The sequence below is a fragment of the Manacus candei genome, unplaced genomic scaffold, assembly GCF_025592945.1.
Source record: "Manacus candei isolate 608988 ecotype Guabito, Panama unplaced genomic scaffold, ASM2559294v1 h1tg000043l, whole genome shotgun sequence".
Classification (NCBI taxonomy): Eukaryota; Metazoa; Chordata; class Aves; order Passeriformes; family Pipridae; genus Manacus; species Manacus candei.
The window spans coordinates 7,434,619-7,459,360 of record NW_026138091.1 but is presented as its reverse complement, the minus strand read 5'-3'; the positions used below and the strand labels follow the sequence as shown (position 1 = coordinate 7,459,360).

Genomic DNA, 24,742 nt, shown 5'->3' with positions numbered 1-24,742 from the left:
CATGTTTGATATTCAAAAAAAGAAACAAACAAACAAAAACAAAACAGAAAAAAACAAACAGAAAAAAACCCTTCTATTTAGTTCTCATCTCATCTGCAAGACATTTTTATAGACTTATCCCTCCATGATCTGGTTTTTCATTGTTGAAGAAATTCAGCCCCAATTTTTGGAAATGTTCCCATCCCAGATAGCAGCATGTAGAAAAGGGTTTTAACCACTGGTCTGCCAAAAGAGACCCATTTTCTCTCCAGGCTCACACAGAGGCAAGGGAGGATAGGTACCTACATTGGTGTTCTGGAACACCTCACCTGAAGGTATTCCGACATACTCCGATGGTGGGGCGACAGCCTGCCTGGTTTCCCAGAGCCTGCTAACCTGGAGCAGGAGCAGTGCAGAAAAGTGTGGGTTCTCTGCTCTGCTGCCAGCCCAGCAGCAGTGCAGGTAACCCCTGCCTGTACCCTTCTCCTGGGTTCATGCAGAAAGATGCAAGTGCAAGTGTCCCAGTGAGTGCCTGCATTCCCTTGTGTCCTTGTCTTCAGAAGGATTTAAAATTTGTAATGGGAATATACACACAGGAGCTCAATTCTGTTGGTACATGAAGAGTTAATACTGCCAAACCAGAGTGTCTTTCCAGTGAGAGAGCTGGAGTGTGCTGAGTAGGCTTTTGGGGTGTCTGATTCATGCTACCTATTTTCCCTATACTCAGGGAAAACCTGCACACACACACCCCTCACCCACAAACCACAGGGTACATGGACTTGGAGGCACACAGAGCTTGTTTCTTTATTTTACAGGAACCTCATATCTTTGGTGGAAAAAAGGACATTTTTCATCAAAAAGGTCAAATCTGGGGATTTTTTTCCACTAAACCATTAAGTCACCTTAACTTTGCACTTAAACACTTGGGAAGGAAATACGCTGACCAGATCATTGCCTCCTTTTTTCTTACAGTGCTTCTGCTTCTGTTGACAACAGTCATTGATGGGAGCAGGTGCAAATCATTTTACACTGATTATATTCTCAAAGTTTATAATCGTGCAGATTTCATAGGAAATCAGGACTTCATATGCAGTATGTGGCAGCCAAACCTAACATGCCACACTTGCTTTCCTTATTATTCCTTTTTCCTCCACACAACATTATTAAGAATTTTAGGTATTGTCCTCATGTTTTTTCCCCCCGTCCTAACTCTGAGTATTAAGATATATCTTTCTTTGTTGCACATTGACCCTTAGGATTGTATTATCTGAGTATATAGAGAGTTTTGCCTAATTAAGGATTTTCTTGCAAATCTACCTTTAAAGACAAAGGAGATGAAACCTGTAAAAGGTTCAGCATGAAGAGATGGGACACACTGAGAGATTAGCTGCAGAGATTATTCTGTCTTTGTAAGGCCAGAGATGTCATCTGGGTATGAGGAGATAAATTGATCTCTTGGTTCATTTTGATTCTGGTCTTTCTTGTGACATGACTAACAAAGACACCCAGCTGGCAGAATCTTTGCAATATGAGCCTTCTTGGTTAGCTATTGGGATAGCATCATCAATTGCATTCAAATCAAGATGATGCTATTAGATGGCAACATTTTGTAGTTGCCCTTTAAGAAAGTAAAATCCTGAACTAATAATGTGGAGATCTCTTCTGATCTCTTCTGTCACTAAAACCTACACTATCTGCAATACAGGTGTACCAATTTGAGCTAGTGGTCTACCTGCCATTAAAAACAATGAATAAATTATTTTCTTATCATATAGCAGCGGAGATAAGGGCAGTGTTCTTGATATCTCTCATATATTGACTCCCTGGACTCCAGAAACTAATTCTGCATTGGCTACAAAAATAATCACTCTTGCTCAGATGGACCCACCTGCACTGCAGGTACATTCATGCAGACAAATTCCACCTTTGTGTTCTCCAGCTTTGAATACCTATATTGAGGTACTTGGGTCATAAATTTAGGAAAAAATGAGATTTTGTTGTTTAATTACACTATGGCTCACACTGTGACCTCTGTGCAACAGAGGAGCAAGTGTTAATGATACATCTTACATTTAAAGAGTGAGTCAATCTTCATGGTGCTTTGACCATCTTATCTCCAGTATGGCATATTTAAAATATAACTTTTCAGGGGAATTGTCATAATAGATGAAAAAGAATCCCAAATTCCAAACAAACAACAAAGGAGAACAAAGGCAGAACTCTCTCCCCATTTTCCCAGCTTCTCTTCAATTTAATAACACTTCAAACTTATCCCTTTAATAAAGAACTTCTATATATCAGAACTTAGGATTCTTGAGCCTCTGAACATCAACTTCATGGTGAACTAGGTTATCAGAGACACATAACTAAATCCTTGCTTTTTTCTGTTGAAAAAGATGAGTACAATTTGGTTTGGGAAATGAGGTTATATATTGTCATACAAACCTATCTTTTGCTTTTTTTTATTATTTACTGCATATAATTCCTTGTTGCCCTGACTGCCCTCACAGTGTTTGGAATGTTGGAGATAATGGGACTACATAATGACTGAAATCCACATGAATGCCCAGATGTCTCACTGAACTCAATCCTTAGCTCTATGTCTAGTCTAATACTCGGAAGCCCCTCCTTTGCTCCCATGGAAACACTGAAATGTCTCACATTTAGAAAATATTATGGTGCCTATTTAATAATGTTTTCTTCCTCTCTGGAAGAGAATTACTCAGATTAATTGTGTAGGAAATCAGTCTGATGATTGGATTTCCTTATTTTTGTGATATCATCCAACAATACTGTGAATTGTTACCTGTGGTTTCCTCTGAAGTGACCAACACCTACAGTATTTCAGAGGATGCCTTTGTCCGTATCTACCCCAGTTTGAAGATGTCTTATTGCATAACTCTGCCTGATTTACAGTGAACCAGAAAAGAGAATTTGCTATCCAATTTTTTGTTACTTTTGCCACTATTTTGTACAGTTACTACTCTTATTTAGAAAAACATTTGAGTAGCACCTAAGTAAGTTTCTCCTTTTGATAATAATGCTAAGAAGTAACATGCCTCCTAATCCTTCAGGTTCTTCATCCACTGCTTCTCACTTCCACACCACCTTCAATCAAAACCTTTCTAAAATAATAGGAAGATTGTTGCCTTTTAGTTTGAAGATTTTGTCATGCAGCCTGACAATCACTTCTTTCCAAAAAAAGAGGAATGATATTTAGGCTCCTTCCTTTCTCCTCCCTGAAAACTCTGCCTGTCCATATTTCCCACAGAACAAGTTTGTATTGTAGGGCCAAGAACTTACAAATCACATGTTGAATGCTTTAGCCTGGGGAGATCATTGTCCTTTTTTAGACATAGACTTGCAGACATCTCAGCAGAGATACTTATTAGATTTGTAAAAGCTTCATATCACTACAGTTCCAGGAGACAAGAGGGTCTTTTTCTAAATATATAAAACATATCTTAAAATTGCAAAATGGAAAACATTTTTATACTTTCAAATAACCCTTGTGCTAAGACATGTTTTATTTGCTCTCTGAGTCACCAGTTCATCTCTCTCCCAATACTCACTGTGGGTTTTTTATTTGATAAGATCCACATTCCTCCCTCCAAAAGGAATTTATGCTTTAATTACAACTCCGTCTGCTGCTGCTCCTGTGGTCCTTGTCCCCACTGTTGTTGCAGCCATCCATACCAGGGTCAGGAAAGACTATGGCAGGAGCAATCACACCAGTAGTGGTGGAACAGGCTGGGGCAGTTACTGTGCCAGTCTCTGTTTACCTGTTCCTTGACTTTCAGAACAGGCTTTATGCCTGGAGAGCCAAGAAGTTTTGTCAGGTTTTGCTACAAAGCTGTAAAAGCTGATGGGACACCTACAGCCTTCATTGCAAGTGCTTTGCTTGAAAAGGAATATTGAACTTGTACATCGTACTTCTCACCCATGTGCCCTATAAGAACTTATGGAGAAAGATAAATATCATTACCTTGAACTGAGGATGGATAATTCAGGCATCAGTAAATTAACATGACCCATACTAGATATGCAGCCACTGTCACTTGGAAGCATTATCCAGAACTAGGCCTAGCACATTTGACCGGGAAAAATAAAATGCTGTAGTCCTAAGCACAAAAAATACTGCCATAGAAAGAGGACTGTGATCTCAAGAGCATTTTGTCCTGTTGCCCACAGTAGTAGTACAATCGATTTAACAATAGACACTCATGAAACAGTAGTCCTTATTTCTGCAATTGGAGGTCATTAAATCTTAATTCCTACTTATGCAATTGTTAATAGTGTTAGCACCTTACAAAAACCCATAAGGAACCACAGCAGCTCAAAACTGTTCTAGGGAATTACTTAATTTGACATGACACGGAAGAAAAGGCACTCTTGCATTTGTTTCATCAGTAAAAGGAAGAAAACACAAGCTAATGAAGAGATGGGGAATTTGTAGATGTCCTTCCACTGATCCCAACAATTTTTTCTAAAACTTTGCTTGCAGACAAAGTGCTATATCCCGAAGCTTCCCCTCCCACCCACCCTTCCCCCCCAAAAAAAAAATTTTGGAAATGGGAAAAATATTGGAATTGTGCAAAAGATTATTCTCTGATTAGAGGAAAGTTCATCCATACCCAACAACATCTTGTCCACCTGCAACTAAAGAGACTTGCCGGTCTCCTCACCGTACAGCTGAGAAGAGAGCTTTGCACTCCTGATTCTACCTTGCAGTCTCGCTTTTCAGAAATGAAGTAACCCAATGGACTGTGTCAAGAATTCAGCTAAAAATGTCCTTATGGAGACCTAAAGCTAATCTGCATGTAAACTGTTACTCTAAGCAAGTTTATGCTAATTCATGGCAAATTACTGAGCAACTGTACCAAAACAGTGCTTCATTCATTTTTATGGCTAGGCTTCGCGAACGAAGATTTGGGAAGGCTCTATCCACATTTGCCACACAGTGCTACAGTGTTAATTAACACCATTCAGGATCCAGGGTTTTTGCAGGACTTTTGTCTGGGAGAGGCAGACCCTTGCTGGCTGGCTCTAACAAAGCTCAGCAGGCACCAGTTATGATTGTTGTTTGCTTGCTTTTGCATACCTGCATAAACCCTTCTGCATGACTTACATTACTTTCAGCAGTTCCCTGCCTTTTTAAAGACTAGCTGGACCTACTCTTGTGTGAGGGACTTTTACCTGAACCAGCCAGGACTGCTCCCTGTGGAGCGACTGTGATCTATCCCTGGACTCAGAAACCTGTTCATTTATGTATCCTACAATTCCTTTATCCAAGTAGCAAGTGACACGTTTTCCAGCAAAACCAATTCCTAAAGAAAAACACAGAAAACAATAACTATAGCTCCAACTAGTGCTCAGCACACAAACTCCTGTCTGCCTCCCCAGTCTTTCATGAAGACAACAAACTTCCTCCCATCCTGTACAGAAGGGACTGCACAATTGAAACTCGTGCAGACACTTTTTTAGGAGAGGACACTGTATTTAACTAGTCCTTTCTGTAAGTGGGGAACTCAGTCTAGGAGAAATCCGTAAGAGTTTCTTCTATGCAATAACTATATCTCAGCAGTAGTTCTACTGTAAAATCTGGGTTCACTTCCCAAAGCTGGGTACCTGCCCTGGAACAACCTCCAGCTCTGCAGATCCTTCCCTTCTTCTGCTCTGGTTTCCATATGCATGAGTTGGAAAGGAGCATGAATGAACTTTAGCAAGGTCCTTCAATCTAGGCAATTTGGAACCAGTCATAAGATTTTCTGGAGACAAAAGCTTTGTCTTTGCAGTACTGGGCACACATGAACTTGTGTCTCTTGTGATTTTTTGTAGATTTTGGCCGTGATGTGGTAATAGAGAATATTTTTTTTTCTGAGTCAACAATATATGTACCTACAAATTTAAAAAGAAATTAATGAAAAGAAGCTTTCTAGCAACTTATGTTTCATATGTAGAAGAACAAAATCCTTTCCATTTTCTGTATCATCTCCACTTTTTCCACCTAATTATTTTTAAAAGGCTGCAATTCTGGTAACACCAGAACAAACAACAGAGTGTAGGCTTATCCATTCAATCATGTTTTACATTAGAAGCTGACTATTTAAAATAAAATAAAGTAAAACAAAATAAAATAAAGTAAAAATATCAAAATAACACCTATAGAAATGCTAAGTTACATGTTTTAACAATACTAGCAGCATAGAGTCAAAAGCTGACTGCAGATTGCTTCTTTGTTCATGTCCTTCATGCACTATGTGTAATAGAAAAACATTTTAGTTTTGTTCACTCCTTAAAGCTTTTCATGGAAACAACTTATTAAAATTAACAAAGAAATTTTACATTTTGCAAAATATGTACTGTATTACCACAAACATTTCTGGTCCTGCAAAATCTAGATAAGCAAAAAAACCCCAGAAAGCTTCTGATCGAACAAATATATAGGTTTATTAGAGCATGTTTCCATGTTTTAAACATGCAATGGTTTCACAATTTTTTATTTCCTTCTGTTTCCAGTAGTGTGCCCTCATGATAACTCAAAACAGCTGTTAAAAAATATCTCCACGGATGAACAACTGAGAAATATGGGCTGTATCTTCCAGTGCTACAGTTATGTGAAAAATGCAGTATTTCCAAAAGATGCCTGAAAACGAAATACTGTTAAACTGTGTTGTCAATTTAATTACAGAAAGCCTCAAGTGTAAGCCTAGATTTTATAACATATTCAGAAGAAACTAAAATTCATAATTTTGAGTCTTTTTGCTTTAATACATACATTGGCCATTAGCTCAGTTTTATTATCAACATCATTCTTCATATGTTTTCTCACTATCTTTTCTGTTTGAATATAAAGCCCAATAGAAAAACAATTCAATTATGCAAACATGAAAATTCTGTTAGTACAGCTAATTGCTTTTTAATAGATTTCATGTACAAAGAAAGTAGTAGCACTAAGAGAAAACTAGGCAAAGGATAATGTACTTAATTTGAAACATTTGCAATTTCAGTAACTGTTAATTACCTGCTTGCAAAATATATGCAGTACATATAATGTGCACAAGTATACACACACAACACCATTGCATGCATTTTTCGGACTTAAATACAACTTTAGGTTCACAAACCTTCGTCCGGAACTGGTGAGAGCTGTAGTCACATTTGTGTACTAAAGGTGGTCAAAAAGATAGTCATTAAATATAAGCTATTCCACCATGCTGTCCTCTGGGTTCTAGTGTTTTGAGCAACAACAAAACGTTAGACCAGATTTCTGTCCTGAAGAACAGAAAATGCTTACAATGAAAGTAGAGAGAAGAGACAAGATTTTCTTCAGCTACTACAAAATCGATTTTTTAAAAAAAATTTTTTTAGCTATAATATTCCCTATTCCTTGACCGGATGATATGTCTGGAAGCTTCTGGACTGGATAACAGGTTTAATATGATCTTATCCAGCATTTAGCTCTATTAATTTCTGTTGCCATTATTGAGACAGGCATGGGGACTATTCTCAGTGAAAGCCACATGGTGACCCCATTTTTTACTCTCCTTAAGCAATTAGAAAAGCAATCTTTTAGGTTTTAGTGGGAAAAAGAGAAACCTGCTGTTGAGGTTCCTCCTTGCATGCATGTTATGTAGCCAGGTACATGTTCCACTGCTCCAGCAGCAGAAGAACACCTGGATTTCAGGATCCAGAATGCTCAGGAAAATGGAGAAGACAGGTAGCTGTACTTCTCAAATGATCCTCAGGACTTAAAATCACAGCAAAACTTATTCAAGGAGCTTCAAAATCCAACCTTAAGATAAATTACATACTCCACTGAAAGACTTAACAGGTTTATTTAGCATCTGAATGAACTACAGACTACTTGGCATGCATTGTAGAGAAAACAAGCACACCTTGAAAGTTTTGTAATTAGCAAATGTGTTGTGATTAATTTTTATTGCACTTTACGGCCAATTTTGAGTGCTATATTGTTGTGATCTGGTAATTAAAAAAAAAAAAAAGAAAAGACAAACCAACAACATTGAAAATTTTTATATGTTCCCTCCTTAAAACTAAAGATAAGAAGACTTGTAAGTTTGATTCTCAGATTTCTGTCTTGGAATATACTGGTTCTAGGGCTCTTACCAAATGCCACACTACTGAATTGATGGGGTATTTGCTTGACAACCAAATGTGGCTTGATCCTAGCTTGATCTTAATGAAGAAAAAAAAGAGAATATGCAATTCTTACCCATAAAGCAAGTTGTCCTGGTATTCATTATGCATTTTCTTGGTATATTTATTTGTCACAATGCTGAGCTAGTCATAGCTTGTCATACTTATTTATCAATATATTTTTCAAATTAGTTTAAAAAAATAAAGGTAGATGCAACAACACATACACGCACAGAAATATATTGTAGAACTTACATCAACATGAAGGGAAGAAGAAATGTTACCCTAAAAATGCTCACCCACCATACACACACATACATTGACAATACTAAAGGATTTGTCTTTAGTAGGGTTGTTAAATTTCAGTATCTGAGAATTGCTGGATCTTTACAAGATAAAACAGTATGAGCAACTGAATTCCAACAACTCAGAGTCTGTGTTCTTTATTTGGACAGCCAGGACTTTTTCCCACCTTCTTTTTGTGTTTAATACTAATCTGTAGTCTTGCTCATATTGTCTTCTTTCCCTGTGACTTCATCCGACAATCATGAGAAGTTTTATGCATTAACGCTACAGAGTGGAGTTACCCCAAAACATGACAACTCTACTATTTTTACTGCTTTAAACAGCAAGCAAACAATGCACTTATTATTTTAGAAACAGACAAAAAATTAAAATAAATTCTATTTAAAAAAATAATTGCTTTATTGTTGCCGTGCCTTCCTTATCAGTTGCTCAAGTTCTAAATACCTTTCAGAAAATAATTTACATGCTGCAGGATAGCTTATTGAGCAAGGCAGCATGTTAGCCTTATAGCCATGTTATAGTCATTCCTCGGTACTGTGACTGGTGCCTTTGATAGGCATAAAGTGTCATGCCCTCCTGCCCCGCAGCCTGTCTCATGTTGGAATGGGAATGAAGCTCGTTGATTTAGAGAGGGGCATCTCCCTCCAGGTGTTTAGGCTGTGGGTTGGGCTTCTGTTGTTGGTGAAAGAAGTCTGTCGCCTGCTATTGCTGTTTGAATCTTCTTTACTGAGCGTTTGCTTTATTTTTTGACAGCAAGGGAAGCTCTGTATGCAGTCTTGCAGGAGGTGCCCACTGAAGAACATGTAGATCCATGGGTTACAGCAACTGTTCAGACTGGCCAGCAGAGCCGTAACAGTAGTTGCAGTGTTTTCAGAATCTGGGGAGGGGGGAAGAAAGACATTTAATCATCAAAAGAATTTGCACCATCCAGTCAATTGCTTCATTAACTGTTGGATTTATTTTCCTAAATATTCTAGTTCTAAAAGTTGAGCTGCAGCATTTGAAATGAGTAATGAGAACATAATCAGGAAAGTTCTTATTTATGTAAGGCTGCCATTGAAGTCAATGGGAATTTGTCTGAACAGACTTCAAAAAGTTGTGACAAAATAATTTATGGCATAATCCATCCAAAATATTGCTTTAGTCCCATTTCCATTGATGTGTATCCATGTGTTGATAAGTTCATACTTTAAATATTGAACAGTTTTTATCCAGAACCCTGGGAGACAATGGCAAAATTCCCACTGATTTCCCACTGCTTTCAATAACACTGAATTTTGCTGTATACATCATCACGCTGAAAAGTGTTGAATGCTCAACTGACTACTGGCTTATTGATCAAATCTGGATTTTGGAGATTAAACGAATTTTACCTAAGGGAAAATCGAAGTTAGCACTATGCCATGAAAATGCTGTTGTCTTCTACCTTCAATAACTAGTTGATAGTTAGATCAAATACTCTAAATATATATTTAGTCTAACCACTTAATAGTGATCTTTCTTTGTAATTATGGAATCTCCAAAGAAGTGCAATTGCTGTGTTATGCAGTTCCATAGATTTAAAGAATCTTCAAACAAACCTAGCAAATACCCATCTATTCAAATAGGTTTCATTTCTTTTGAAGTAAAAAAAAAAATCTATTTGCACACCACAAGCCTTTAGGCTTGACTTTAGTCCCATGCTAGAGGCAATCAATGCTCTCACGACAATAATTAATTATAAGCAATAGTTTGGGTATATTAAAAAAAATAAAAAACCTATGAATTCCAACATTTTGATTTAATTCTTTCTCATTATGAGGAAAGAGGGTATATGGTGCCTGCCATATAATGCTGCCTGCTCATTACCTATGTAATAGCATTTAAACTCGTGAATTATTTTTAGCCATATTTAACAGTGGGACAGGTAACTCCAAAATCTACATTGCCACTGATTCATGCAAACCGGTGACTGACTAAAGGGGCTACTCAGAGGTGGCTGCCCTGCTGAGAGGAAGGGTTCAGGGTGCACTCAACCCCATTATTAGATAGCAGATACAGAAAAGAAGGCTTATAACTGCTCCTGACATATATGTGTATATGCTTCACAGTAACACAAAACGTTTCTTAAGTTTTCATATCGGCAGCTTCAAACGGACGAAAATGTTGCTGGCTGAAATTATGGCAGCAAATATTTGCCATTTTCCATTCGCTCGCTTTGCTCTGGATGAGAACCCAGCGGCTGCTGCTCCTTTCCGGGGACCCAGTTGCTCCCGGGACAGGCCGAGCCGAGCGTCGCGGCCGCCGCCGCCCCCGGCGCCGCCAGGTCCGCGAGTACGAGAGGTGCCGGCGGGGCGGCCCCGAGGGCTCTCACCTGCCCGCACAAGGGCGTTCAGCCGCTATTCCCCGGCGGGAGAGGGGCCCGTTCGGCCGGGCGGCGCCGAGAGAGCACGCTCCGGTCCCACTCTCCGCTTCGCGCCCCGGTCCCACTCTCCACTTCGCGCCCCGTCTCCCCCACGCTCGGCTCAGGAATGTGCAGCGCCCGGGACAGCCGGCTGCACCCCCGGGGGACCCTAACGCGTGCGGGGCGGCTGGTGGGGGAACCGAAGGCGTCACCTACCGACCCAGGGGAATCGCTGGTCCCAGACGGACCACATCTGGATGGTGAAGAAGGGCGCCCAGCAGACAACGTACACCGACACGATAACGAAGGTCATCTTGACGGTGCGGATCTTGGCGCGGGAGATGGTCTTGACGCTGCTGACACAGGGAGCGAGCAGCAGCCCCCGCCGCGGGCCGCCGCTACCCGCCCGCCGCCCGCCACCCGCTGCCACCGCCGCCGCCTCCTCCCCCGACGCCACCGCCTCCCCCGGGCGCGTCTTCCCCCGGACGTTGCGCCAGATGCGGTAGCAGATGAAGCCGTAGCAGGTGATGAGTATGAGGACGGGCGCGACGAAGATGCCGCCGGTGATCCAGGTGATGTAGGCGCGGGGCCCCCAGGGCATGATGAAGTGCGCCCAGCAGTCGTAGACCTGCGAGCCGCGCTCCACCTCGCTGAGGGAGAAGATGAAGTACTGCGGGGTGCTGAGCAGCAGACTGAGCGCCCAGGCCGCCGCGATCATCCCGTACGAGCGCTTGGTGGGCTGCTGCAGCGTCTTCAGCGGATGGCAGACGGCGATGTAGCGGTCGGCGGTCATGGCCACCAGCATGTAAGCCGAGGCGAACATGCCGAAGACCTGCAGGTGCTTGACGACGCGGCAGAGTCCGTCGGAGCCGTGGAAGCGGTGTGTCACCTCCCAGCAGAGCTGGGGCAGCACCTGGAAGAAGGCCACCACCAGGTCGGCGAGGCTGAGGTGGCGGATGAAGAGGTGCATGCGAGACGCCTTGCGCGGCGTGCGCCGCAGGGCCAGCAGCACGCTGCCGTTCCCCACCACCGCCACCGCGAAGGTGACGGCCAGCACCGCGATCTCCAGCTTCGCCAGCTCCTCGTCCCGCCCGAAGGGGTCCCAGCCGCCCAGGCTGCCGTTGGGAGACCCCGACCACGCCTCGGGGCTGGGGCTGCCGCCGCCGCCGCCCGGCTCTGTCGCCCGCCACTGGCTGCCGTTCCCGGGCGAGGGCGCGGCCCGAGGGGAGCCGGCGCCGCCGGCCAGGCGCATGGAGAGGGCTACGCGGAGGGGCCCGGCTCGACCCCCGCACGTCCGCTCGTCCGCCGCCGCCGCCGCCTCCCCGCTCCGGTGGCGCGGAGCGCTGGGACAGGTGCCTTTATCCTCCCGCCGCGGGAGGCGAGGCGGGAGGAGCTCCCGTGCCAGTGGCTGCCCAGCGCCTGAGGCCAGCCCTCTCCTTCCTCCCGCCACCGTCCACTCCGCGCCCCCCCCCCGGCCGCCCCGCCGAGCAGGGAGGCTGGTCTCGCCGCGGGACCGGGGCCGCTCCGCCCAGAAAGCTGCGCTGGGGGGAGCGGGGTCCGACACCCTTTCCCGGCCCTTGCGGAGCCCGGCGGGGCGGAGCACCGGGAAGGGCTGCTCGAGCCGGAACGGTGCGCCCGGAGAGCTCCCCTACGGCCCAGTAAAGCAGCACTTAGAAGTTTGATTGAGAATAAAACTGAGTAGATGGAGGTCTGTCAGCATCAGTCTTCACACCCCGATCCAGCTACCAGCCAAGGCATAGTGGCTTGTCGGGGGAAGTACTGGTTTGGCTCTGAGAGAGATTCCATCTGGGCCTTTGGTATTTCCCAGTCATGCTCGGATCAACCCCAGAGAAGCATATGATTGGAAAAAATAGTACAGAGTTTTAAAGCAACCTAATGTTTCTGAAGGTTTCAGGACTTCACGTAGGACAATAAATGTCATCCAGACCTTGGCATACAGGTGTAAACCACACATTTCTGCAAGTACAATCAAAATCTCCACATTTGCTAGAGTTTCTGGCAGTGAGTCCTTTAAATCTCAGTTTTAAACATGTTTTAGCTGAGGAGTTTTCCTGCTCTTGATAGAGTGAATGGACTTGGTGCAAATTCTGGTCCCATTGTCATGAGTGTGGTTTTACACCCTAATTTTATCAGAATCTGAATTTGATCCTTCATTTAGAAACTCCATCCTTCTGTCACACAAAAATGTATAAGATCACAACAAAGATATATTATGTTAGGTGCCAGCCCTACTTTGGTTTTAATCAAACTGTCTGAGTTTGCTCATATGTAATTGCAGTTAAATTTAGTTATACAAAATGTGGGTTTACAGAGAGAAGAAACAATGGGGAGAAATGAAAGATTAAATCTTACTTCTTTGATTAAAAACGTTTCTAAAAATTTTTACTCCAGAATAGTATAGAAGTTTAAAATAGAAGAAGATTATATGCTTCTGAACATGCTAGCATTGTGCAAGGCTTTACTCCAGGCTTTTTATCACTTTCTGGGCTTGTTCATGTGTGGGAAGGTGTGTGCACCCACCCCAGTCTGCCACTGGAATAGTGATCCTTCCTTCACTTGCGGATTAATGGCAGGAACCTAGGAGTACACCTGCTCCTACAGTGCAAAGAGCTTTTCCATAAAAAGCTGTAAGAAAACCCCAAAACCTGGAAATACAGACAGTAAATGTAGCTGTCCTAAGTTTCTAGTAAACTTATTTTTTTAAACTTGACTTTGTTCCAAAGCCTGATTTTTATGAATGGTTCAGTGCATTATTTACAGCTTAGTGACTATTTCATTGTGTTAGACCTAGGAACTGTGCACCACACAACACATCAGCATGTTTCAGGTCAAACAGAGAGGGAAATTAAAGCTACGTATCACAAATCTCACAATACTGCACCACTGCCAAGGCTTCTTTCACATTCCTTGCCCGTCTCTCTGACACACTTTTACAGGAGTTGAATACTATGTAAATGAACAGTGTCACTCAGGAAACCCTGCTAACAGGTTTTCTACTGTGCAAACCGTGTGAGGATTATAAAGCTCTCTTCGCTTCTGGGTATGTCATCCATTAACAGAAGAGATGAAACTTCAGGGTTGACGAAGACATATTTTTAACAGCCAGACAATAAGATAAGAGTGGTTGTTCAGAATACTGAGAGTTTGTCAAGCCCATATCATCTCAGAAATATTCCTATCCAATCCATACTCTGTTCCTCAGAATAGCATTTATAAGATATTTCCAGAGCAAAGGGCTGGAAACTCACCTCAGTATCATTGCACAAGGCTTTACCTAGAGATTACTCGCAATATTAAGCATGACATTGATAATAATTTTTGCTGGGTTGTATTCTATCAGAAAAAAAGTAATCTAGGGCTAGTCTTTGTGCCTTTTTTTGTTCCATTCTCAAAATTAGTCAATATTGATGTTTTTATAGATAATATATCTAACCAGGCTGTTGCAAATTTTTTTGTTTCAACAAAATTAAGTAATTCAGTAGAGAGTTTTATTTATATCTAGTAGTTAAAAAATGTCCTCCTGCTCTAGATGTTAAGCAAATTATGGACTCTTAAGGTTTCTATACCAGTTTAATCAGCAACTAGTCTGATCTTGTTTGCTTAATTCTAACAGTATTGGTGTTCTTCAAATTAATCAGTATAATTTTTAGTTTTTCAAGTAGGTGTCCTTGTCGAGCTGAATGAGAAATGTTCACCTATCTGACCAGAGTGACCAGACATGGAGAGGGTTCCTCTGCCTGCCGAAATCTGTAACATGGAGATCAACACGGGGGAAAAATTGCAGAATTCCTTTCCAAAGAGAAAAATTGCCACTGGGAAGGCTGCTAGATGAAATGTACATCTTTGCCCTGTGCTTCACTTGGAGCTCAGCTTGGAGATGGAGGCTCTCAGTAAAGAAAATTGAGATTACTGTTACAAGAAATCTTTATTTGTTCTCGCTAGGCACACAGCTTTCTGTAAAAGTGTCTGAAAATGGCAAGGGTTTCTGGTATATTCTCTGATGCCAAATGGGTGCTTAAAGGTTGCCAGATATCTTTGTGAATGTTGAATTCATTGAAGACTGAATGGTTTCTGTCGAGTACTCAAAAACTTAACTGAAACATGATCCAATGTGTTGCCAAATGCAGTTGTATTTTGTTCATCCCTTGCTGTTGTGGTAGTGACTTAAGCTGCAGTCTTAGCCTCTTCTTCCATGGCAAAAGAAATGCTCTGAGCAAGTCAAAGGCTCAGAATTTTAATACTGGAAAATTGATGATGATTTGTATTCTGCAAGATAACCTCAACAAGAAAAGTAGGGGTCTTTCTGCATAATCTTAGGGAAAATCGACAGTTTTGAATTGTAGCTACTGGTAGTCAAACCATGATTGTCTGCCAGGTTTTGTGAAGAGTTGCTCTAGTCACTAGAGTTGCAGAAAAGCACTATGAGCAAAAAAAAAGTCAAGCTTTTTAATCAAATAAATTCCTTATGCAGGAAAAGGGTTAAAGCACGGCTAAAAAAGGGAGGTCTGTTTATTTGTAGAGGATTCTGCTGCCTTGTTAAAAAGCACATAAACCATCTACATAGATACAAACAGCTGTCTCCTGGGATCTGTCTCCAAGTTCAGAGTATCTGCACTGCTCCCTTTGACCAACACTGTTCGGTAAGGGTGAGTTTGATAGCTTTTCCCAGAGAGCCACAAGACTTAGGTGCTGCAGATCCCAACCTTCAAATTCAGGGCTGTGGGAACCAAGCATGGGAAAAAAGCCCATGTGCTGAGTGAGGGACTGCTAGAAGCTGGGGTCACCAGGAAGGCAAGCAGATGCCCCATCTATTTGCCATCCCTGGGAAGGAAATGTTACCTGAAGGCAGTCAGGAGAACATCTGGGACACAAAGCAGCTTCCTGAAAATGCAACCTCTATTGGTCTAGCTTTTTGGCTACTAAAATGGAACTAAATGGAGAATTGCCCCAAACTGCCTTCAAAGCAGTTTGCAAGTCTGAATTCAGGGTTCCGGAAAGGCTGTAGTACAAGACCAAGACATGAGTAAGACTGAGGGCAAACTCCTACTCTACAAAACATGGAATTAACAAATGATCCATAAGAGACAGGAATTGAAGATTAGCCCTCAGGACTCAGTTTGCAAAAGCCCAGTTCATTGTCTGGAAATGTCTAAAAGTGGCCAGGAAACAAAAAGCTTTAATGTTATGCCCCAAGTTTTCCTTTGCTTGTTAAACTGAAAGTACATCCAGATTCTGGTGTTTGTATACACAGGAAATTGTGTCTGACCACCCCTGTTATACTGTGTTTCTTTTTATGATGGCATGTCATGGTTTAACCACAGTCAGCAGCTGAGCACCACCAGCTGCTTGCTCAGTCCTCCCTGGTGGGATGGGGAGAGAATTGGAAGGGTAAAAGTGAGAAAACTTATAGGTTGAGATAAGAAGAGTTTAATAGGTAAAGCAAAAGCCTTGCATGCAAGCAAAGTAAAACAAGGAATTCATTCACCACTCCCCATGGGCAGGCAGGTTTTCAGCCATCTCCAGGAAAGCAGCGCTTCATCACACATAACAGTGACTTGGGACCATCACTCTGAACGTTCCCCCCTTCTTCCCTCTTCCCCAGGCTTTATATGCTGAGCATGACACCACATGGTATGGGGTCAGTTGGGATCAGCTGTCCCAGCTGTGTCCCCTCCCAGCTTCTTATGCATCCCCAGCCCATTTACTGTTGGTGTTATGAAAAGCATATAAGGCCTTGACTTCGTGTAAGCACTGCTCAGCAATGAAAAAACATTTCCATTTGCTGAACATGGTTTTCAGCACAAATCCAAAATATAGCCATATACAAGCTACTATGGAGAAAATTAACTCTATCCCAGCCAAACCAGCACATGGAGGTTGACTGAAGTGTTCAGGTAGTACTGCAGAGCAGCCTGTGCAGCTAAATGTCACCAGAAGAGGCAGCATGTTGCCCTTTTCCTTTTCCCTCCTTCCCTGCATCCTTGCTGACCTGGCTTGACAGCATTCAGGGCCTTAAGGATTCAGAGTTCTCAACCATTGCCCTGAAAAAAGTTAACACAGCAGCTTTCCAGCCTATCTGGATTTCAAGGCAGTGAAGGAGATGGGCATTTGAAGGGATGATCAGCCTTTCCGTGTTTATAACATTGTGAAAGGAACATTAAAAAAAAAAAAAAACATGGGGAAAGCTCCTGCCTTCCCCATTGCACCACATTACTGAGACTTCCATCATGTCCAAGGCACAATAAAAATTTGTCTGAGACAGTTTAACTAGAGCTTCAGGCAGCAAATATCTCATTAAATCTGAAGTATTAAAATCATCAGGGCATAAATCCACAGATTCATTCAATACTGTCATTAGTAGAATAAGAAAAATTTAGAACTGGGCTTCCTCACATTATATCTACCTGGTGAAATGGTGTAACCTCAGACTTTCCAGAGCTGAAAGAGACTTAATATGCATTTTGCACTTCTACAGATAGTAGAAGTGTTTTTGCTTTAAGCACATAATCAGTAGTTTTATCTCTCAGTTCTCTTATTTCAGAGATGTAAAAGGTTCTTGTTGCCTTGAACCAGTTTCTAAATTACTCTTATCTATAATTTCATTCCATCTGTAACCTACTGTGGTGGGCTGATGTTGGCTGGATGTCAGGTGTCCACCAAAGCCACACTATCACTCCCGTTCTTAGGTGGACAAAGGAGATAAAAATATGAGGAAAAGCTGGTGGGTCAAGATAAGGACAGGGGTAGATCCCTCACCCATCACTATCACAGGCAACACTACTTGACTTGGGGAAATCAGTTTAATTTATTACCAATCAGATCAGAGTAGAACAACAAGGAATAAAACCAAATCTACAAAACACCTTCCCCCTACCCCTCCCCTCTTCTCAGGCTTAACTTCACTACAGAATTCTCTACCTCCTCCCTGACAGCATGGATGAGGAACGGGGCTGTGTTCAGTTCATTACATGTCTCTGCTGCTCCTTTCTCTGCAGGACAGGACTCCTCATACTCTTCACTTGCTCCAGTGTGAGGTCACTCCCCTGGGAGACAGTCCTCCATGAACTTCTCCAATGTAAGTCCTTCCCACAGGCTGCAGTTCTTCATGAATTGCTCCAGCGTGTGTCCCTTTTCATAGGGTACAGTGCTTCAGGAGCAGGCTGCCCCAGTGTGGGTCCCCTGTGGGGTCACAAGTCTTGCCAGCAAACCTGCTCCTACAGGGGCTTCCCACAGGGTAACTATCTCCATCAGGCATTCACTGCTCTGGCATGAGGTCTTCCATGAGCCAGAGGTGCCTAAAGCACCTCCTTCCTTTCCTTCTGCAGTGACCTTAGAGTCTGCTTCTGGCAGCTCCTCATAGAAGCTGTAACCTCCCCCTGTCCTAACACCCCAACTTTGCCACACAAACCTGATGCACCTACTCTTTCTGTCACTGTGTTAACACCTACCTTCCTTACTCCTAGTGCAAGTTTTGATTTATCAAGAGGCAAATTAATAATGGTGTTTGCATTCTCTCCTAGTTAATATACACTAAGCCAAGGCAAAAGAAAATACTTCTCAGAGTTTGGTGGCGAGAGTGATCAGTATAAGCAAAGTGAAATGAACTTTAGGGTTATTCCTGTGATTTTTTCTCAGAAAATACTTGATATAATGAGATGAAACTCTCTTACAAAAATATTATAGTACTAATAAAGGTTCTCATCAGGTATTTAAGGTATTAGGAAGGAATACAGACAATCTATGCATGACAATTTTTATGAGGAATTTGACTGCATCTGACAATGACACTATCAACTGATTCTAAGAAATCGTGAATTTGTGTAAAAGCTAGTCATTGTACAACATTGCCTTATGCACCCCAGAACTATGCCAAGAACAGAAAGCATACTGTGTTTGAGAATACACTGGCAGAGTATTACTGCTTCATAATTCTAATTGAAAGACAAAGACACTTAACATTTATGGAATAAAGGTAATAATGCTCCTGTTTATGGCAAAATTTATTTTTGTAGCTATCATTAAGAAACACATTCTAAAGCATTTTAAAGTTAATTGATTTTGAAACTGTGTATGTAATTTTTCTCATGGTGAACATTTTGAAGAGCCTGCTGATACGGAATATTGATGATTGATGCAGAATACTGATGTAACCACTATGTAAAGAAAACACCTCTCAAATCATCTGTACTGAAAATATTGTGGCAGCTGCATTCTCACAAGTTCAGGGTCCTACTGTCACAGTCATTTTACCACTGCATTCCTGAGAAATAGGTTTCAGTCTTTCTATTAGACCAAGAGGAGGTACAAATGCCAGCTAGTCTTATGGATGCTTAAAACACATTAATTTTCCAGCTTCTTCAGGATTATCCTATGTGAGACTGTACTTTCCATATGAAGCCAAATCACCTCTGGAAGAAATTTGGCTAAAAATCTTTTAATTATAATGCCAATGTAAGGATCCTGAAGGCTACAGATGTATTGCTCTCTTTAACCTGAGCTGTGGCCTACAGCGTGGTCAACATGCAGAAGAGGCAAAGAGCGTATTCCCTACTTGCTTCCAGTGTGTCTTCTCTTATCACATCTCCTGTCCCTATCTGAGCCCGCAACAAGCTGGCAGTCCAGACAGCACAGGCTCTTGTCTGTTAGGCCTCTCCAGAGAGAAAACAAAATAAATAGCGGCACTGAAGAAGGCAGAGAAGGATCAGACGTTGACAGTCAGAGAGAAGAAAGCTTAAACACAGTTCAAGGATCTTGGAGCTGTCTGTAGGGTAACGCATGAGAGTAATGCAGGGTCTGTAGGGTAACTGTAGGGTCTGTAGGGTAACGCAGGAGAATCCGAGCAGCAGCTCTGTGTCTCAGGCATGGGCACAGAAGAGATGCCCTGGTGCCTCAACCTTAGTTTCACACAGTGATGAGGTAGATTTGAGTGTTGAAGAAGACCAGAAGAAACAGAGAGAAAAAGAGGGAACAATCAATGATATTTAGATAGTGCACTGAGTATCTTGGCTGCTGATTTCATTGTGGGTTTTTTCTAAATGTTTGTGGGTGCAGACTGGTAATTAGCAGCCCTATGTCAAATATGGAATGATTTTTGTGCAGGTATCCAAATTGCTGTAAGTCAAATTGTATCATGGCAAGTACTTAGATGGAGAGAACTTACTAACATTAATTACTGCGGCTTCAAGGCCCTTTGAGGTATTCTTGCTTTATGCTTAAACCTAGTACAGTTTATAATTTTGACTCCAAACAAGTTCTCCTCCTGGCAGCTTTAAGCAGACTCTCTTTGCACTTCCCTTATCATCATATTTAGCAACTCTATATTGTAGAACATTTTACTTGTTCCTTTTATGACCAGAGGAAAATTTGCATGTTTCTTGGATAAAGAAGGATAATAAAGCAATAAATTTTAGGGGACAGGAAGTACTAACAAACTGGCTAGCATGACATGAGAGGAAAAGCATTCTCGTGAGATACGGCCAAGCTATAAGCCAAAGTGTATCATTTTATTTCCAGTGAATAAATATTTTTAATGGTTTCTGGGTAAACTTTGTCATTACATTGCTTATGCTTGATTTGCCAATAGCAGGATTAGTAAAACCGTGTGAGATGGCTTTTTTGGGCTACAGAAAATAGGTTTTATAGTTTTAATTTTCTGTCATCTGTATAGGGAGGAACAGAGGTGATTGTAGTGGAATAGCTAGATCCAGATCACACTCAGATAGAGCAGAGGAGTACAGAAAATTTGAAACAGAATTCTACAGTTAGAAGCCAGACATGGAGTTTCTTGAAACTCTTAGGCTTCAAGGAGCATTCATATATGAACCTTTTCAAAAGGAAAGAAGAAAAAACTTCTCCTTGCATTTCTCCAAAACAAAAAAATGAAATCTTCCTAGAACTGATCCTTTCAGAAGGCTTCCATCAATGTTTGCTCCCTGTTTGCCTCTCCTGAAAGCCTGTATCATTTACTGATAAGTAAATGGCACTATTTCCTACTGGTTGTGATTTTCTCTGAATCTGTTTTAACTGGTACAGAAAACATTGTGCTACATATTTTATCTAGAGAAGTCCTGGGAATTACCAGGAGAGTATGTATAAGGAATGGTGTAGGTCGTATAAAAATACAACAGCAATGTCATCCACAACAAGTCTTCAAACATTACACTAGTTAATTTCATTATTTCATTGGTCATTGCTATCTTACTGTCTCAAGTGAGTTCTAGGAAATGCTTGTCCTTGTTTTGATCAAGTCAGCATCCTTCTTCTGTTTCTGATACCTTCACCAACACCACCAGCAGTATGAGAGAAGATCCAGTTAAAGAGAGATGATCTGATCTTCCCTGGAAGGTTGAGTCTGTTATTTTAGGGGACAAGTGTATCCCTACAGCTGCCACAGAGCACACCTGTTCACTTCCCTATTCCTAGTAAAGTAATTAAGCTGTCTATTAAATTAGTGCTTTCAATTATATTTTTAATGTACTTCTGGTTAATATTCATGCTGATTTGTACTGATGTTATTTATATATTCCTTGAAATTATTGAGTGGACTGCCATTTTCACTTCTTGAACAGTACAATGTCTTCAGCCCTTGTAGGGATACAGTTTCTGTTGTAGTGTGACTTAGTGTAGCACCTTTTTAATAGAGCCTTCCCTTCTGCTACTTCATTGTCACCTTGTGTATAACAAACATTTCCAAGTTATGGAACTAGCGGATACTTATGAACAGGAATCAGAAGTGTTGTACAGAAGCTTTGTTCAGGTCCACTCACTAGAAAAACTCTAAATTTTTAGGGTAGCTGTAGAAGATAATGAAATCAACAACTAGAAAGGATAAAGTGCCTAAAGTGAGTTGTCATGGAATTTAGAGCTGTCAAGCTGACACCTTATGGACTGAAGCAATAAGATAACCATGGGCTGCACTAATTTTGGATAATAAAATAGCTTAACACAAATAATTAAGTATTTTAAATTTGTATTCTTTTGACTTAATGGTCAGTGGAGGGACTTTATAAATTTTTTTTTTCCAAGAACAGCTTTAAACCTCTTAGAAGGAAGCCTTGGATAGCTCTCTGAAATTAGCAGAGCTGAGTCTGACAAACAAAAAAACTGGGAACTGGTAGTGCAAGAGGTGCATATGATTTTTCCTGGTAATGGTATAAAAAGATTATATCAGTCAACTCACAAGTTATTTGGCATATGGAATAAGTTCAGGAATAAAAAAGGTAAATGGTGTGTAATCCCAAATTCAGGAAGTGCCCCAAGACTTCAGTGCTGTCTCAGTGTTGTCTCAGTCATCAGTGAGATCCTGAAACTAAAGCTAGTCATCAATGAGACCCTCCTAGCTAGAGATGTGATGGGCAACTCACATGTATGAATGATGAAAAGAAATTCATTGCCAGTGAATGATTCTGAACAAGATACTGGTAACATTGTTGCATACAAGAAATCCTGGAAAAGACTACCAGAAATAATGAGAGATCTTCTTCATCTCAACTTCTTCCCATCCTCTACAACTGGCAACAATCAATCTTAAAACATCACACAGCTTTTCATGGTCCTTGACGCCATCCTCATATGCCACTCAACAGTGTCATCAGAAAGAGCATTCCAGAATACACTCAAGCATCCTGTTCACATCAGTATCCAAAGTGTCTGCACCCTGGGTGTTTCCTATGGTGAATTCATGTTTTTCATGACTACATTGCAGGGTAGAGATTTAGGTCACTACATCAACAAGGTGCAGCATTGAAGGGTACTGCTGAAATGCTGGAAAGGAACACAGATCAAGTCTACATGTACAGTGTGGGAAAATGTCTCTTTAGCAAGGTACTGAGACCTATTTGTTACAGTATTCTGTGGTTTCATATCAAACCGTGAGCTGTTACTAGAAAATATAAACTTTTTACATTCACTCAACTCTATGGATCATTTCCATGATCCCATACTAAAATATTCTGATGCTGCTTGAACCTTATAATAAATTGCATTCACATGATTTTTGATCAATTATTCCAACTATTTCCAAAAGGTTTTAGCTTTGTATTATACTAGGACAGGCTAAGTATTGGGACATTTCGTTTTCCCCTAAAATTCATGGATATATACAAACTTAAAAATTTTGCTTTTATGGCACATTTTGTTGCTACTTTCTATGTCATACTCTTTCATAATTTGCTTAGAAAAATGTGTTAGTAGAGAAAATTGTCTTTATAGAAATATGTAAGAGAGATTTTCATTTGCAAGAAGGCAACCCACAAATAGTAGGTTGCAAATCAGTTATTTTTGGTCTTATACATACACAAGAGTCATATCTTAATCTTGTTCTGTTTTTTAAGATAATGTCAGAATCTTATGCCAAGAAAATGTGATAGGGAATTGATTTTAAAAGACTACAGGAACAAAGGTTTTGCCAAACTCAGTAACAAGAGCCAGACACAAGTTTTCAAAGGCTTTAAAAATTTGGAGTATCTATTCAAGTTTAAAACTCTAAGATCCTGACTACTAATGGAAGATTATTCTGAAGTTACTATACTTTCTTAGGAATCTAGAAATATTTGGAATTACTTAAATCAGATTTTTTAGATTTAGTTATTTCCAGCAGAACTACAAAACACTGAAATAGGGAAATTTTAAGCTTAAAATAGCCTAGGAATTTCCAGCTGCAAGGTTAAAGGCAGTGTAACCATGAAGATGAGATAAAATGATAAGTCTGGTTAATATATAGAAAGCAACTGCATATTCATGAGCTTCTCATGGAGGTACTAAACTAATGAAAGAAGGGACAAAAGTACAAAAAGGGAGTTTTAAAATCAAGCCAGGTTACAAGATCAGTATAAGCTTTCAAATCCCAAAATACTGTGAAAAGTTATGGAAATTCCAGAGCTAAAAAAGCGATTCTTCACTACACCTTCTCCTCTTCACACAATATATTTCTACAAGAATGGCAGTGTGAGAAATATCTCTAATTAAAATTTCAGAGACGGCCAAATAAAGTGAACAAAGAACTTTATTGACAGCACGCTGAGTGCACTAGACTCGTGACCAGGTCCGAGCACACCGCGAATGGGAGGGGCAAGCCCTTTTAAGACCCTTTGATTTACATAACCACTCCCTTGCTCCTCCCATGCCGAGACTCGCTCTTTTCTTCCTTAGAAGGTGATATAGTCTTCTTCTTGCAGTTGTTTTAACCAACCTATCAAGTTGTTTCCCTGCCCCCGGCCGCATGGTCCCTTGGCAGTGAGCCCAGACTGGTCTTACTGCCTCATATACTTTCCAGCCCGCCTTCACACCCCAACTGTAAGTAACAGTAACTAACTGTAAGCAACCCTATAAGCAGAACAGTAAGCAGCAGTAGGTGACTGTAAGCAGAGCAGTGAGCAGCCCACCAGTCCTTGGCCGCAAAATTGGCTCCCCAACTCCCCAAATAAAATGGCCTTCAGGTATCTCTGCACGAGGCAACCATGGAAACCCCTCCTTGTAATAAAACTGTCTTATTCATTTTCTACAGCAGGAATAGAGGACAACTACAGAGCATCAAGATGAGCCAAATACCTAGGCTGTCACTATTTCTTCAGCTTCAGCTATCAGACTGCAACATCCCAGATGAATTTGTCAAAACCCAGTCCAGCAATTAGGTTAATGAACTCCCTTAAATAGCTGTAGTGTGATGTTAAAGATGCCACTTTATTTTACCTATGAATAACAATGGCCATTAACAAAATTGTATCTTGAAACCCGACATGAACTAACCTCAGCAGAAATTCTCAGCAACTATTAATTTGCTGAATAATTTTTTGATGTCCCCTTAAGAGTGACTGCTTTACACAGTTCCATAGATGCTTTGGGGAATACTAATTTTAACTACAGAAGTGACAGATGTGCCTGAATAGGCATTCA

At 41.2% G+C, this 24,742-nt stretch overlaps 1 protein-coding gene across 1 annotated transcript; it reads right to left on the bottom strand.

Moving 5' to 3' along the window:
- Positions 1-6,469: 6,469 nt before the first annotated feature.
- AVPR1A (arginine vasopressin receptor 1A) lies at positions 6,470-12,184 on the bottom strand. Its single transcript, XM_051795830.1, has 2 exons — positions 11,045-12,184; positions 6,470-9,322 (listed from the first exon to the last, which is right to left on the bottom strand). Exons 1-2 carry the CDS (start codon positions 12,078-12,080, stop codon positions 9,039-9,041), a joined length of 1,320 nt encoding a protein of 439 aa, XP_051651790.1. The 5' UTR covers positions 12,081-12,184; the 3' UTR covers positions 6,470-9,038.
- Between the last annotated feature and the right edge of the window lie 12,558 nt (positions 12,185-24,742).

Bases quoted from the DNA above. Each gene is read 5' to 3' on its own strand.
- AVPR1A (XM_051795830.1), bottom strand. From the start codon at position 12,080: ATGCGCCTGGCCGGCGGCGCCGGCTCCCCTCGGGCCGCGCCCTCGCCC. The intron at 9,323-11,044 runs GTAGGTGACGCC...CCCCCTCCCCAG, and splicing joins CCAGCGATTCCCCTGGGTCG to ATTCTGAAAACACTGCAACT.